We start from the raw sequence: 16,629 nt of genomic DNA on the forward strand, positions 1-16,629 counted from the left end.
TTCCAGAAATAGCAAGGAGACCTGTGTACCTAGATTGAAGTTCCAGAGTAGAGCAGCTAAGAACCAAACCATGAAGGGCTTTATTGGCTGTTGGGGAGATAGGACACCATTGAAGGGTTTTTAGCAGAGGAGTTTGTCTTTAAGAGGATCACTCAGGCTGTCATATTGAGAATAGACATATACTGGGAATGTCCTTTTCCACAAAACAGATACATATTAAAATGCTTTCTTTTCTTTGAAGTCTTAATTCAGAAATCACATCTTCCACCTGCTTTTCCTAAGCCTTATTATCTAGAAGTGATTATTCTCTTTTTTTGCTAGTATCATTCATAATTTTATTTTATATGTTGATTTTCTTTTGATAGACTATATTCTCCAAGCACAGTGATTGTAGCTAGTATACATACAATGCCTGTAAATATTTTTTGATTGAATGAATAATTACCTGTAATTACAACTGAAACCATGGAAACATTTTCTCGAATCACAACATGAAATTTTTTTGAAAGTTTTTTTGATAAAAATGTTACTCTACACTTGTTTTTATAAGCAGAATTACATTTGCAGTAGTAAAAGCAACAATCATATTGTCCAAAGCATTTACCTATACTCACTCACTTAATCTTCACACAACTCTGTGAGTAGGTATTATTATCAACACTATCTTCTTGATGGGAAGCTGAGGCAAATAATGGTTAGGTAATTTCTACAAGGTTACTGAGCTGTTAATGGGCAGAGCCAGCATTTAGATCCAAGGAGCCTGGCCTTACTAAGTACAGTTAGTCTTTTTAGTAAGTCATAGACCAGTAGAATTTGAAAAACAATTTTGGGACCAATACAGTGTTGCCAAGTATTAGCACATTAAGAAAAATTCTAACGTTTATTCTGACCACTATTCTATTACTTAAGAAAGTTTAAAAATATGTAAAATTCTGATTTCAGTAACCTATTTTTTTGAGTAATACATAATTATATTCATTCCTTTAATTCATTTTTATATAGAGAGAAGCAGAGTAATAGCACATTAGTATAAAAATACCTTGAGAACAAACTTTTTGTTTTTTTCCTGTTTAGAGCCTGTATATCTTTGGGATCAAGAACGCGAGCCATTGGAAATGCAGCTAAGAGCCAGGTAAATTGTTCCTGTAGATGTTTTGACTTACAGGCAGAGTTAACTTCATATTGGTAACTAAGCTCCCATTTTATGTACTTGAGAGTGAAAAAAGAGAATAAAGAAGATGACTGGTCCTTATATCTTTGTATCTTATTAGATATGTTTTGCTTTGGGTTGTAAAATATTTCTTGAATTTTATTTTAAAAAAATCTTAGTTGTGAAGTCAGAGTATGCTACCAAATGACGTCAGTTTTTCCTTGTATGGTCACTTTCTATGAGGGATATCCTCCTATCTAGAATATATACTTCTACAACAAGTGAATGATGTCTTTGTAAAAGAAGGTGGGAAAAAATGGAGAAACTAATATCCAGAGTAATCCTCTGTGGCTACTATTTTACTACTACTTTACATGGAATCTGTTTAAGTATTTATATTTCTAGGCTTCTGAAATCCGTTTGCATAAAACATTCACTTTTAACATTCCATGCTATAGGTTCATCGTCCTTGGACTTTGTTTATTACCATGAACCAAAACCCTTAACAATTATTTCTTACATGTTAATATATACCTGAGTCGTCTTTATTACAAAATAAGTCTGTTTAAAGGGGCATTTTTCCTCATGACTTTTTGTACTCAATTATTCAATTGATTCATTTATCCATGAATTTTTGCTTAAGATTTTTTTTATCAAGATTGTCTTACAGTTGGCCTGTGTATGAATGTGTTTTTTTCTTTCTTTTCCATTTTCATATTACATATAAACAAATGTTGTTTGTGCCAAAAGGACCCCTTCACTAAAGTTTACATCTCGTATTCTGGCTGATCTTCTTCTTCTTCTTTTTTTTAATTTTCCTTATTTTGGGGGGCTGCGTTGGGTCTTAGTTGCGGCACACAGGATCTTCGATGAGGCATGCGGGATCTTTTCGTTGCGGTGCTCAGGCTTCTCTCTAGTTGCAGCTTGCGGGCTTCTCTCTAGTTGTGGCATGCCAGCTTTCTCTAGTTGTGGTGCATGGGCTCTCTGGCTCCAGAGCGTCTGGGCTCTGTAGTTTGCGGCACATGGGCTCTCTCGTTGAGGTGTGCAAGTTCAACAGTTGTGGTGTGTAGGCTTAGTTGCCCCACGGCCTGTGGGATCTTAGTTTCCTGACCAGGGATCGAAGTCGTGTCCCCTGCATTGGAAGGCAGACTCTTTAACCACTGGACCACCAGGGAAGTCCCCTGGCTGATGTTCTAAGTGTATCGTAGACCTCAGACTCTCTGAAGAAAGCAAACTATGAGTTACTTCTCCAAAAAAGCTAAAGAGATCAACATGGTAATTCAGCATCCCAGTAGTTTTCATCTCATAATTGAAGATCAAGATCTACTTGGCTTTAAAGATCACTGAGAGGGAAACAACTGGATCTCAGTAATATTCTATAGTTTGAACTACATGTTCTAGTTAAAGAAAAAAATTACTTTGCCAAAATACAAGCTATTTACAAATTAAGACACTTTAACTTAGCATCATGTTACATGGAAGGAGTTTTAATTTACTAGCCTAGGAGCAGTTTTCAGCACTGGAAGCAACATAGTACCACAAAGAATAAGATATTGAGAGTAAAAGAAGAACATGGCAATAAAAAACATAGTTTAAATAAAAACACAAATGAAAGTGGAAAGAAAGAAATCAAAGATACTAATTTATTAGCCCAAAAGTGTTGAAGAAAGCCAGAAATGAGTTGTAGATAGATTTTCATTGTATTATTTGAAAAGTTTTAAAGTTTTCTTTTTTGAATCTAACATTCCTAAGGTAGGAGCAGAGTTGGAGGGGCAATAGTGTAATTTTTCTATCAATTAGAAACCAGAAGAATGAATGATTGTGTGTGATTCTGAACTTGGATATGTAGGATAAGGAGACTTGGTGATTCTCAAGTATTAGCATAGTGTTTATTTTGCATTAATTAAGTAATTGATAAATAAAAGTGTTTACTGCCAACAGATAGTCACGAATGTAAGAAATACAATTCATGGTTTCAAAAAGCTTCATGGGCGATCATTTGATGATCCTGTTGTGCAAACTGAAAGGATCAGGCTTCCCTATGAGCTGCAGAAGATGTCTAATGGAAGTGCAGGAGTTAAGGTAAGTTTATATTCCCAGAATGCAAACATATGTTCAAATTAAAGAAACCAATTATGATAATATTGCCTGTTTTTAAATATTTAAAAATTTTTTAATTTAACTCCTTTCCTCTGGATGCAGTACCTTTATACCAAAAATACAGGCAGTTTTCGTAATATGCTTTAGTGAATGCAAAAAAAGAATCTGATTTAGAATAATAATCTTTTTAATCCAAATACTTTTATTGTCAAGAAAAAAGGATTATTATTTGGAGAACTTTAAGAGGTGAACCACTTTTAAGGAATAAAGGCAGATGTGATTTAGAAAAATAGACCCCAAAAGTATGTTAATTTCTATAATGAGCTTTCTCTAATTTAGAAGAATCTTATAACATGTTACAGAAGTATTAAAGCAAACTCTTCTTCCAAGTAAGAGATGGATTCTGGATTTTTACTTCTACATCCTGAGACAGGAAGTTATAGATTGGTTAACAAAAACTAACAGAATACCCCAAACCACAGAGTTACTATATGGCTCAGCAATTCTACTCTTAGGTATATACACAAGAGAATTGAACCATATGTGCACACAAAAATTTGTACACTAATGTTCATAATAGCATTATTTATAATAGCCAGAAAGTGGAAACAACCCAAGCGTCCATCAGCTGATGAGTGGATAAACAAAATGTGGTATAGCTATTCAATGGAATATATTATTTGGCCATAAAAAGGAGTGAAGTACTGATATGTGCTACAACATGGATGAACCTTGAAAACATGCTAACTGGAAATAAGGCAGATATAAAAGGCCGCATATTGTATGATTCCATTCTTATGGCTATCCAGAATCAGGCAAATCAATAGCCATGGAAAACAGATGTGTGGTTGCTAGGAGTTAAGGGTAAGGGGGAATGGGTGAATCTACTACTACTACTGCTAATGGGTCACTCTTTTTAGGGTGATGAAAATGTACTACAGTTAATGGTAATCAGTGTACAGCTTTGAATGGACTAAAAACCACTGAATTATATACTTCAGAAGGATAAACTTTATGTGATATGAATTATATCTCAAAGTTAAAAATTTTAATAGCTGATTTTAAACTTGATATATATTTCCATGTTTAGAAGAGGGTTCTGACTACAGGATGGATGATGAGTTGTAGTAAGGAGACATGAGACTTACAGTAGTTCAAAAAAGACACCATGAGAGATTAAAGACAAGTTGAAAAATGGTGAAATTTGTGGATCAGGAGGTGAAATTTGTGGATCAGCTCTTCCAAAGTTTAGTGTATTCACTCCATTGGGGTACAAAGTTAAAAGGCATAGCGTTTTCTTCTGTAAGTTGGATGTAGTTATCATATGGGTTCTAAGGTAACTTTTTATTGCTTATAAATATTGTGGTTGTCATTATGAAAGGGTTTGATTACTTGAATAAAGCACAGTATTCCTTGGTCAAGAAGCACTGTAAAGTTTCATTTTAGGTGCTTAAATTCAACCTAGTCTTAAACCTGTGTATGAGATGAAGTAGTTATTTTAAAAAATAATTTAAAAATTCCATGTATACATCTGTATACAGTAATATATATTAAATTTCTTTTTTTTTTAAATAAGGAATTTTTTTTTTGGCTGTGTTCTCATTTCCTTTTCACAAAACTGTATTACTAAAATTTTCATTTTAAACCCAAGAAGAGTTCTAACTTCCAAAAGAAAGATTATTTGATCTTTTTCCCCTTATTTGTTTATAAGAGTAGTGAATGATAAAACTTGCTCTTCTGGGAGATGGGGAGCTGGAGCATGTAAAGACACTCTTGATAATTTATTTGGTTGTAATACTATGTGTAAGACACTGGAACTTCAGAGATGAGACATAATGATACTAGAGCAATCCTTTTGGTATATAACTTCATTGAGCAAGGAGTTTGCCTTTTTCACTGTTGTGTATCGATCATGTATAAGGTAGGTGCTCATAAAATACTAGATGAATAAATGACTCTTGATAAATATCTCCTCTTTTGGCTTTAGGCGCGATACCTAGAAGAAGAGAGACCTTTTGCGATCGAACAAGTTACTGGAATGCTGTTGGCTAAGCTTAAAGAGACTTCAGAAAATGCTTTGAAGAAACCAGTGGCTGACTGTGTGATTTCAGTAAGTTTTACCTCAGTAATGAACACTCTTGAATCATATTTTCCAGTGTATTAATGTTGTATTGAAATATTTTTCTTCCCTTTACTTTTCCTTCTGCCCTAATCCAGTAAATAACCTAAATCCATTTTTACTTTTATGTTAAAAAATTATTTTATTTGATAAAGTTCAGGATTGAGTTTCCCATAAAGTTAACTGTGATAATCAGTGAATCTTAAAATAAAAACTAATGTATGTGATTAGTTGGTGACTGCTGTACCTGCCACTTATCCCTAAGAATCTTTCTAGGTAGCACTTAACGTCCCACCCCTAGGGACCGACCTTAGTAACATTTATGTCAAAGGTTGAAAATGCCCAGTTGGGAATTTGAGATTCTGTATATTCTGTATCAGAAATAAAAGATCCTTTTTTTAAAATGATAAATTAGATGTATTTAACCTGTATACTTCCAGAAGTTTTGACATACGCATACACCCGTGAAACCATCATCATCACAATCAGTATAATAAACACATTTATCACCCCTCAAAACCCACTTGAGCCTTTAAGGTAAAAATTGTTTTTATATAAGATGAACAGCATGATGCTTTGATATACATAGTGAAATGATCACTACAGTCAAGCAAATTAACATATCCATCGCCTGTGGTTACTTTTTTTGTGTTTGTGTGGTGAGAATACCTGAGATCTACTTTCTTAGCACATTTCCAGTATATAATAGAGTATTGTTAAGTGTAGTCACCATGCTGTACATTAGATCTCTAGAACTTATTCATTCTACATAACTGAAATTTTGTACCCTTTGGCCACTGTCTCCCCATTTCCCCGACTCCCTGCCCCTGTTAACCACCATTCTACTCTATCATATGAATTAGACTTTTTTAGATTCCACATATAGGTGAGATCATGCAGTACTTTTCAGAAAGAAAAGATCTGTCTTTTAAAGATTCTTAACAAAGCGTTTAATCTTTTACCCCCTGTTTTATCTCTTGAGATCCCATTATATATTGATAACTAGTTTTTAAGTTATATGTTGTCACCTAAATGTGAATATATTCTTAGTATTGTTAAACTTGACTACGTAAGTTCAGGAGTCTCATGTCATCAGAAAAATAGAATCGAATTATGAACTCTTCAATGAATTTAGTAATTAAAATTTGTGAGGTGTATTTATTTTTTAAATATTTATTTATTTGGTCGTGCTGGGTCTTAGTTGCGACAGGCGGGCTCCTTAGTTCCGGCATGCATGTGGGATCTAGCCTTGACCAGGGATCGAACCTGGGCCTCCTGCATTGGGAACATGCAGTCTTAACCACTGTGCCACCAGGGAAGTCCCTGTCAGGTGTATATAGAATTTTTAAATGAGAGAAAAATATTAGCTTAGTATTTTGTTTTCCAGTCATTTTGTTATAGTAAATGATAGAGTTTACCATTGTCCAGGCCCTATTAAAGGCATTTAATGTGTATTAACCCATTTAATCCTCAGAACCACTCTGTAGGTAGGCTATTATTAACCTCAATTTCACAGATGAAAAAACTGAGACACAGAGAAGTTAAATAACTTGTGGTCATAACTCTTCCATTATACTGCTACTTAAAAGTATATGTCAGAATGGTGCACATTTTAAAAATGTATCTTAAATTCAAATCCATCCCTATTTATTTAGCCATACTTGATTTTACTTTCATGTCAGAAATTAGTATCAGAACATGGCATTGTGAACTTCTTGGGCATTATTAACTTTGTAATCAGTGCAGTAGACCCATGTGAGCTGTACAAAGGGAAGTATTTTCTGCTCTATGCACTGTCATATCTCTAATGGCTGGAAAAGTACTGGTACATAAGTGCTTAGTGAAAATTAAGTGAACCATACCTTATAATTTAGATTTTTATCTGAAGGGTAATACCAAAATCAGGATATACAAACTTATCAAAATTCAAGTTCTTTTTGTGTTATTATCTATTAAATGAAATTTCTAAATTCAAAAAGCACTAAGATTGGAGGAGACTACTTACTTAAAATTGGAAGAGCCCCAAGTTTTATACATGGATATACTTAATTAGCTTTTTAGAAATTTGTCTGTAGACCAAATGAAAGTGCTTCTTAGTTTGACAGTAATAAGTATATGTAATCTTAATTATTAGTTTTAAATTAAGAGTTTATTTTTTAATAGAAATATATTTAATGTTTTTTCATGATTTATAAAGAAACACATGCTCATCATAAGTCCCCTGCAATATAGTTCCCCCTCCCTTTGAAATACAACCATTGTAAACATTTGGAAATATATTCTTCTAGTAGTACATACATACACAAAAATGAAATCATGCTCTACATGCCCCCTTTTCTTAATGTAATAAAGATACTATTCCATGACAATTCAGATCGATCTGATTCTAACAGCTATGTAGGATTCCATTATGTGGATATAACATATTTAACCAATCTCATTTTAATAGACTCTTGGGTTTTTAATATTTCATTATTAAAGATTAATAAATAAGTATTTTTATAGACCAACATGAGAAGGATTTAACATATTTTTGAAATCCTGCAATATTAATTCTGTTTTACTAATTGCTTTAAATTTGTGTTCATACTTTAGGTCAAGACTTTATGATGTAGAAATTGCCAACCTTAAAAAAGAAACTAGTATTTTTTCCTCATTTATTTTATTAGAACACCAGTCTTTGCCTTAAGCTGTACATAAGTTCATTTTTCAATTGATGAAATGTTTAAGTAAAATCTATTACATTGAACTAATAACAATTATTGTTTTGCAACACCAGATCCCGAGCTTTTTCACTGATGCTGAGAGAAGATCTGTGATGGCTGCAGCCCAGGTTGCAGGCTTAAATTGTTTAAGGCTAATGAATGAAACTACTGCAGGTGAGCAGTTTGCAATTTGAAAATTACTGTCAGAAAAATATTATTATAGTTATTTTTCTAATTAATACAAAGCATTTATTTTTTAACTCTATTATGTACTGATATGAGCTTGTCATTTTGGAGCACAACATTATGGCAGAGTTTAAACATGTCTTTCATTGGCTATAAGAGTCATTAATATTATAGGGTTATAGATGGGTAGAGAAAAAAACATTAACCAATTTGTGAAAAGTGAATTTACTTTGAAACTAATAATTTGTATTACTCTACTGTGTGTTAAAATGTAGTATCAACATGACTTGCCTATTGTTTTCTAAGTGATTGCTAAGCTGGAATTAACCTAATTCTTTGTTCTTACATAGTTGCACTGGCATATGGAATTTATAAACAGGATCTTCCTCTGTTAGATGAGAAACCAAGAAATGTAATATTTATTGATATGGGACATTCTGCCTACCAGATCTCAGTTTGTGCTTTTAACAAAGGAAAACTTAAAGTAAGTAAATAAATGATTTACTATATTTAATTTTAATGTCTAAGAGCATATGAGACTATATAGAGAACCCTAATGCTTGGGTTTAAATCCTGGCTCTGCCACTTAAAAACTGTGACCTTGAGCAAGTTACCTAACCTCCCCAAATCTCAGGTTCCTCACCTGAGGATATTATCAGTAAGTACCTCATAGACTTTTTGAGGATAAAATGAGTTAATGATTATAAGATGCTTGGAATGCCATATAGCAGATATTATGTGTTAGCTATTTTTACTATTGTTGAGGTTTTCAGTCACCTATCAGGGAGTATAAATTACATATTTATAAATGTACATAGGAAACATTTCTAAAATGATTCCCATTGTCTTTAGAAACCTTTCTATCCTGGAGTCCTAATCAAAATTTTCTACAGTGTGGTATTATTTACCTCTATATGCTTATCTTCTTACAGCCTTTGTTTGGTTTTGTATTCATTTCTACATTGATATCTTACCCAGACTTAACACACACTGTCTCTCTCCCCCCATTATACACATGTATAGATTAGCTCAGAAGAGTTAATGCTTTGGGTTATCCAGCACCTTTTAGAGCCTTTCGTCTTGCCGTTTATAGTACTATGTTAACATCCTTGTAATCAGAAAATTAAAGGGAAATGACTCATAGTGAATATAGAATAGTTTCTTGCAAATTGATTTAATCCTTGGTATTTAGTGTTGAATTTTAACTTAATTAAAAAAGAACATTTTCCTTTCTTCCTTTTTAGTGAATACCCTAGAGTATAGAGCTATAATTTTTTAGATCACAGGCACCTTTGGAAGTTTGATAAAAGCTATGGCCCTCCTCTCAGAATGATGCACATTTGCACTAGTCACATACCTACACAATTTTACATCTAATTTTGGGTAATACTGGACCTCATGAGAAGTCTGTCCATGGATTCTTCATGCTCATCTGGGATAACATCCCAACCAGTCTGTGCTTACATCTTACTGTGATGTTTACCACTATTCCACCACCCATCCTTGTGAAAAAGAAGTTGATGAACCACACCAACAGTGGGATTCTACTTTTTTAGTCATGACTATTATAAGTAGTTATTTTTGCCCTCTACCTCGGGGAGAGAGACTAGATGTCTTGGTCCTGTTTTCAAGAACTATATTGTTGAAGTGCTGTGACTCGTCTATTCCTTTTCCACTCGACTGCTAACTGGGGGCTATTGCTCAACAAGCTTATTAAAATTTTGTCTCTCCTCTTCATTTTTTTTGTTTTCTTTTTTGTTCCCTTGCGTGCTTTTATCTTCCTTCTATATATTTATGAGGGATGGGGGCACTAATTCCTGATTTGTAAGTTGACCAATTACAATATTTTAGATTTAATCTTTGGATTGCCTCTTCTTGGCTGTTTTGTTTTTGGTTACATACTTAGGACTCTTTCTTTGCTCTCTTAAACTTGGTTTTTGGCACACCTGTTCAGTGTTGTTATAGAACCATGGGTTGTGAGATAATGAAGTTTTAGTCATTGTAACTCAGTTATTCAGAATTAGAATTATTCTTTCACGTAGGTATATAGATCTATAACTTAAAGCAGATAATTCAGAGTGGTTAGATATGTTGGCTAAATATAAGTAATAATTAATATAACTGGTTCCAAATTTGGTACCCCTGTGATTTTTGTCAAGGTCTTTGGTTTTGATTTTAATTTTAAAAGGTATTTTGGAGGGGGTGCTGAAAACATCTAATATTTCTGAAAATTCAGTTCTGTTTTTTCAATTAAACAGGTCTTGGCTACTACCTTTGATCCATATTTGGGTGGCAGGAACTTTGATGAGGTTTTAGTAGACTACTTCTGTGATGAGTTCAAGACAAAATATAAGATAAATGTAAAAGAAAACTCTCGGGCCTTGTTGCGCTTATATCAGGAATGTGAAAAACTAAAGAAGCTAATGAGTGCAAATGCATCAGACCTTCCACTGAACATTGAGTGTTTCATGAATGACCTTGATGTTTCTAGTAAAATGAACAGGTACCACGCATGCTTTCAGTTTGAAAAGTGTTTCCTTATTTTATGTTTAGTTCATGTCTGATTTTTCTTCGTTCTGTTCTTTTAGAAGATATGCTCAATTTTTATATCCCCAAATAATGAATTTTATTTCATTTTCCCACAGGGCTCAGTTTGAACAATTATGTGCTTCCCTCTTAGCCAGAGTTGACCCACCATTAAAAGCAGTAATGGAACAAGCTAGTAAGTGGAAGTTACTGAACTAACCATCAAAACTGTACCATGGTGTTACTTGAATGGGGTAGAAAATGGTAAAAACAACAAAAAATTCATGTGCTTTTTGAAGACATATTTCTTGTTTTAGAGAAGGAGATTATATAACTCATTGTTTGTTCATAAGAGCAGGGCCACTAGAAATCAAAGTTTATGAGAACTCCTTCTGACTCATATTGTTTAATGCTAGTTATATTTGAAGGTGTCTATATGTAAGATTTTAAAGATTGATTGAAAGTTGAAATGAGGACATGACTGCTTTTTGTTAGAGATTTTTGTAATCAATTAAAATTACCTTCTGTGGCAATTTGTGAGGTGGAAGTTAAAACTGAAGGACTCTGAAGTCCATGAGGTGCATGTCTGTTCTTGTGGTCACTTCATCATCTAGACCAAGTATAGTGCCTGATAAGTAGATAATTAATATCTATTAAATTTTGCTTTTTTCCAAAATTTATTTTTATCTTCTTTCCATTTTACCTTGTTTTGAGCAAATAAAAAAATACATTTTTTTTAAAAAGTACTTTCTGGGGTCTACTGTTCACATTTTTATAAAGACTCTTATTTTTCTCAATTAAACCTTTCATTTTCCAGACTTACATTGTGAAGACATAAGTAGTATAGAAATTGTAGGGGGAGCAACACGAATTCCTGCTGTGAAGGAACAAATCACTAAATTCTTTCTTAAAGACATAAGTACCACATTAAATGCTGATGAAGCTGTTGCAAGAGGGTGTGCATTACAGGTATGATTATTAGTCTTTTTTTAAATTTTAGAATGTATATTTTGCCAGAAATATGGTGATAGGCCTCAAAGAACTTTTTAATATTATCTTGTCCAACCAGTTATCAATAAGCTAAAATTATATTGAAATTATTCCTGAAATATAAGGGTTGTGTCTGTCCCATTTGTTTAAACTACCATAGGACAGTATGTCTGTAATTATACCGAAAAAGCATTTATTTTATTAATTCTTATAATTATTCCCATTTAAAATTCTTTTTTTGAGATTTAAACATATTTTACATCAGTTTTTGTAAAGTCACAGAAAGAGTGCTCTGACACTTTAAAATTTTAACTAGTTATTACCAAAAACCCAGAAATTTTTAAAATGTAACAATTTTATTATAAGAACTTTATTAAGCAGTTCAATCATGGTAACCTAGGATATGTTTGGTGTTTGTTGATTTAAATATGGTATACATCTTATTTTCAGTGTGCGATTCTCTCACCAGCATTTAAAGTGCGTGAATTTTCCATAACAGACCTTGTTCCCTATTCAATCACATTAAGATGGAAGACCTCTTTTGAAGATGGGACTGGGTAAGTTACTTCTAAAGCCTTGGTTAGAGCTTGTCATAAATAATCAATTGAACCTACTATTCTAAATTAGAGGAATTTATACTTCTTAAACTTGTCAAACACTTTAGAATACTATCTTAGAAACAAAGAGAATATGAAAATGATATATTATCTATAAACCATTATGGCATATTTTTTAATTAGTATTTTATTATAAAAGTAAAACATTCTCTTTTCAAATAAAAATCACAGTATAGAAATATAAAAACTTAAAAATTTGCATTTGCCATACCCCAACTCCCTTAGCCCATTTTATTGAGGTAACTAACTATTGTTAACAGCTGGGTATATATCTATCCAGTCATTTTCTTTGAATATCCAAATAAAAGCATCACTTTTAAATCGTACTTTGTTATTAAATTTGCATTTCTGACTGTTGTGAGCTGCAAGTCTTTTCATGCTTTGACATTAACATTTCCTTTTCCATGAACTGCCCAGGATATAAATTGTTTACTTTCCTACTAAAATAAAAATCTGTATTTCAAATATTATATTTGACTGCTTTTCAGAAGTATAGTTGGTATAATAAAATAAACCTGTATTTAGGTTTTGAAGTTGCTTTTAAGATTTTGTTCTGTGTTTTATACATCTGCACCCCCAAGAAATTGAAATTTTTGCACAAATTTCAAAAATATCAATAGAATTTGGTCCTCAGATGTGAACAAAAACATCCTTATATATTGCCTTAAAATATACCTATTCTCAGGGCTTCCCTGGTGGTGCAGTGGTTGAGAGTCCGCCTGCCGATGCAGGGGACACGGGTTCGTGCCCCGGTCCGGGAAGATTCCACATACCGCGGAGCGGCTGGGCCCGCGAGCCATAGCCGATGAGCCTGCGCGTCCGGAGCCTGTGCTCCGCAACGGGAGAGGCCACAACAGTGAGAGGCCCATGTACCGCCAAAACAAACAAACAAAATATACCTATTCTCAGATAATTTTTCTCAGTAGGATAGAATTGTCTGTTACTATGTCAGACGTTCTAGAACTTTGAGCCCTAAACCTGTCAAAAGGCATGTTTATTTATAGCAAAACCAGTAATTCTTTTTCTTAAAATTTGTGCACAGAGGTCTTTAAAATTGCTGCTTATCATGAATTAAAAATGAGATGGATTCTGTAATTAGGTTCATAAGCAACTTTCTGTTTGTTTTAAACTGTTTTCCCACTCCATTTTAGGGAATGTGAAGTATTCTGTAAGAACCATCCTGCCCCATTCTCAAAAGTCATTACTTTCCACAAGAAAGAACCATTTGAACTAGAAGCATTTTATACTAATTTACATGAAGTGCCTTATCCAGATCCAAGAATTGGTAAGAGAACTCCAAAACTTTTTTTTCATAAATTTTAGCCTCTTACAAATATGTTAATATTTGAATCAAGGAAACAAAGTAACATTTCAGCGAAGCCAGCACTGGATTTTTAAAGAAAAATAATCATACTTTTTTCTAAATGTGCACTTTTTAGTGCTCACAGTTTATTTCTGGAATAACAGCAAGTTTGAATCTTTTTAATTCATTTTGAAATGCATATTTAAAATGCTCTGTAATTGACCTGAAAAGTTTGGGTGAGGGTTATTTTTTAATGGAAGAACTCTTTAATCGGTAAACTGAAATTGTGCTGCCAGACTGACTACATATTCTGATTTTAAACTTACGTTCACTGGCAACAACTAGAAGCCAGTTAATCATTGGATTAATACAAAAGTGGAAATAGGAGACTGTAATATCCATTTTAGCTGAGTAATCTTTTAGAAGATATAAAACAAAGTATGATTTACATCATTTAAAAGAGAAGGAATATTAAATTAAAAATTTTTCTATATGTGCTACTTTTATTGATAGACTAAAAAAGGAGACAATATTAATTTTTCATGTACATTATTTAAAGCAGTAGAAGTACATTATTGAAAATGGTATTAGTTTTCAAGGGCTTCTGGAACAAAGTATCACAAACTAGGTGGTTTCAACAGTAGAAATTTATCATCTCACAGTTCTGGAGTCTAGAAGTTCAAAATTAAGTTGTTGGCAGGATTGGTTCCTTCTGAGGGCTGTGGGGGAAGGATCCATTCCAGGTGTTTGTTCTTGGTTCATAAATGGCTCTCTTCATGTTCACATGACGTTCTCTTTGTGTATGTATCTGTCTCCAAATAAGGACGCCAAGTCATTTGATTAGAACCCACCCGATGACTTCACTTTAACTTGATAACCTGTAAAGACCCTATCTCCAAATAAGGTCATCTTCTGAGGTTACTGGAGAGTAGGGCTTCAACATATGAATTGGGGCCAGAGGGAGGTCACAATTCAACCTCTAATATAGGTCAGCCAGATTTTTTATATACAGTTTTTCTGCCTGGTAGTGTCTCTTTACTATGGATAACATATATTTGAGATTTTTTTTTTCTGAAAAATAAAACATCAGATTTCTTAAAGTGAAAAATTAAAGTGACCTCAGTAGGTAGTAGTGACTGGATAACTTAGCAATTTTGCTATAGGAAAAATCCAGAAAAAATTTTAAATTGCTTTATTTATGAATTACCAAGATGATTATGATTTGCAAAGTTTATAGCAAAAAGGTAATATCTATTTGGTTTTCAAACTCAGAAATTGTGTTTTGTTATTTTGGTTTTAGTGTAGCAACATTGTAAAACTTAAAAGTGATATTGCCTTCAGTCAGATTGTCCTTGGTTAAGATCCCAACTCTCCTTTTTCCTATTGTTGATGATTTTGGGCAGGTTGCTTAACCTGTCTGAGTGTTTATACCAGGTTTATTAGTATATTAAAAAGGTAATCTGGGGGAAATGCATGTCCCACAGAAATTAATCAGCATATGATAATTTATGATTTTCTTTTGCCAGCATCTGAAAGATGATAGTAAAACTATTGAATGAATGAATTGAATGAGTTAATCTGAGGCCCATGTACTGATCAAAGCTCTTTCTTCCTTAAGGGAGCTTCACTATTCAGAATGTTTTCCCACAGTCTGATGGTGATAGTTCCAAAGTTAAGGTTAAAGTTCGTATTAACATCCATGGAATCTTCAGTGTGGCTAGTGCATCAGTAATTGAGAAGCAGAATATAGAAGGGGATCACAGTGATGTTCCTATGGAGACAGAAACTTCTTTTAAGAATGAAAGCAAAGATGATGTGGTATGTAGAAATTCTGTTTCAAAAAGGTTCCTCTAATATATGCAGTATCTTAATTCTACCTGGTACTTTTAATAGTTGAAAATATTAATATCTGAGGTTTTGCTCTGAAGTTCTGCTATAGGAATAAGTATATAAGCTTTTAAAAATAAAATCATTAAAGAATAATTCTATTTTAAATGCTCTACATCTTTTCACATTGTAACATGCTTTTCGGAGGTTTGTGTATTTTTCATAGCATTATATGGAAAATATGCATATGTGTGTCTGGAGTCATTGTTCCTAAATTCTTTATTTCTATTAAAAACATTTATTATAGCTAGCTTTTTAGCTTACACATAAATCCAATTCAGAATGATAAATTCTGAACTGTATACATATGTGTTTTTAGATTGAGAATACATGCTTAATAAAGAAATTTTCAGAGCTTAGTTAGGAGATATCTGTGGCAGTTGAGCAGAAGAATGTGCTGTACATTCAGTAACATTAAAACAGATTTTTGACAGTTTCTTTATGAAAGAGTTATATGACTCTAACATTGTATTTACACTTGGCATACTATGAATGAAGGAATCTTAGGAGAAAGTTATTATATTCCATTACATAAAGTTTTCGTCTTTTTATGTATACTATTTGTAAGTTATTTTTAATGGCTTTTGTTGGATTTTTTTCAAATCATAATTGGAGGTCTGCCCTAGATTTTTCATATATTTCTGCATGTTAAGAATGGATTTTGGGCTTCCCTGGTGGCGCAGTGGTTGAGAGTCCACCTGCCGATGCAGGGGACACGGGTTCGTGCCCCGGTCCGGGAAGATCCCACATGCCGCGGAGCAGCTGGGCCCATGAGCCATGGCCGCTGAGCCTGCGCGTCCGGAGCCTGTGCTCCGCAACGGGGGAGGCCACAACAATGAGAGGCCCGCGTATCGCAAAAAAAAAAGAATGGATTTTAAGATTTTAAATTTCAAGATAGTTTCTCCCTTTTGTGAAAGTTGTCTTTTTGTCTGTTTTTACTAACAGCTACTATAAAATCCTTTCTTCCAGATTGATCAGAATTCTACCACTACTCCTTAAAGTACTTCGTTTAAGGACCATGGCATTTTCTTTCATTCTTCTTCCCG

General features: G+C 33.3%; 1 protein-coding gene across 1 annotated transcript in view; it reads left to right on the forward strand.

Moving 5' to 3' along the window:
* HSPA4L (heat shock protein family A (Hsp70) member 4 like) overlaps positions 1-16,629 on the forward strand; it is a 48,827-nt gene that overhangs the window by 10,554 nt on the left and 21,644 nt on the right. Inside the window, exons 2-12 of the mRNA XM_065877280.1 lie at positions 1,046-1,132; positions 3,092-3,232; positions 5,238-5,360; positions 8,149-8,248; positions 8,611-8,744; positions 10,519-10,763; positions 10,906-10,982; positions 11,604-11,755; positions 12,227-12,333; positions 13,545-13,678; positions 15,315-15,514. Coding sequence (XP_065733352.1) covers positions 1,046-1,132; positions 3,092-3,232; positions 5,238-5,360; positions 8,149-8,248; positions 8,611-8,744; positions 10,519-10,763; positions 10,906-10,982; positions 11,604-11,755; positions 12,227-12,333; positions 13,545-13,678; positions 15,315-15,514 — 1,500 coding nt within the window. The remainder of the gene's footprint in view (positions 1-1,045; positions 1,133-3,091; positions 3,233-5,237; positions 5,361-8,148; positions 8,249-8,610; positions 8,745-10,518; positions 10,764-10,905; positions 10,983-11,603; positions 11,756-12,226; positions 12,334-13,544; positions 13,679-15,314; positions 15,515-16,629) is intronic.

Source organism: Phocoena phocoena, chromosome 5 (assembly GCF_963924675.1).
Source record: "Phocoena phocoena chromosome 5, mPhoPho1.1, whole genome shotgun sequence".
Taxonomy (NCBI): Eukaryota; Metazoa; Chordata; class Mammalia; order Artiodactyla; family Phocoenidae; genus Phocoena; species Phocoena phocoena.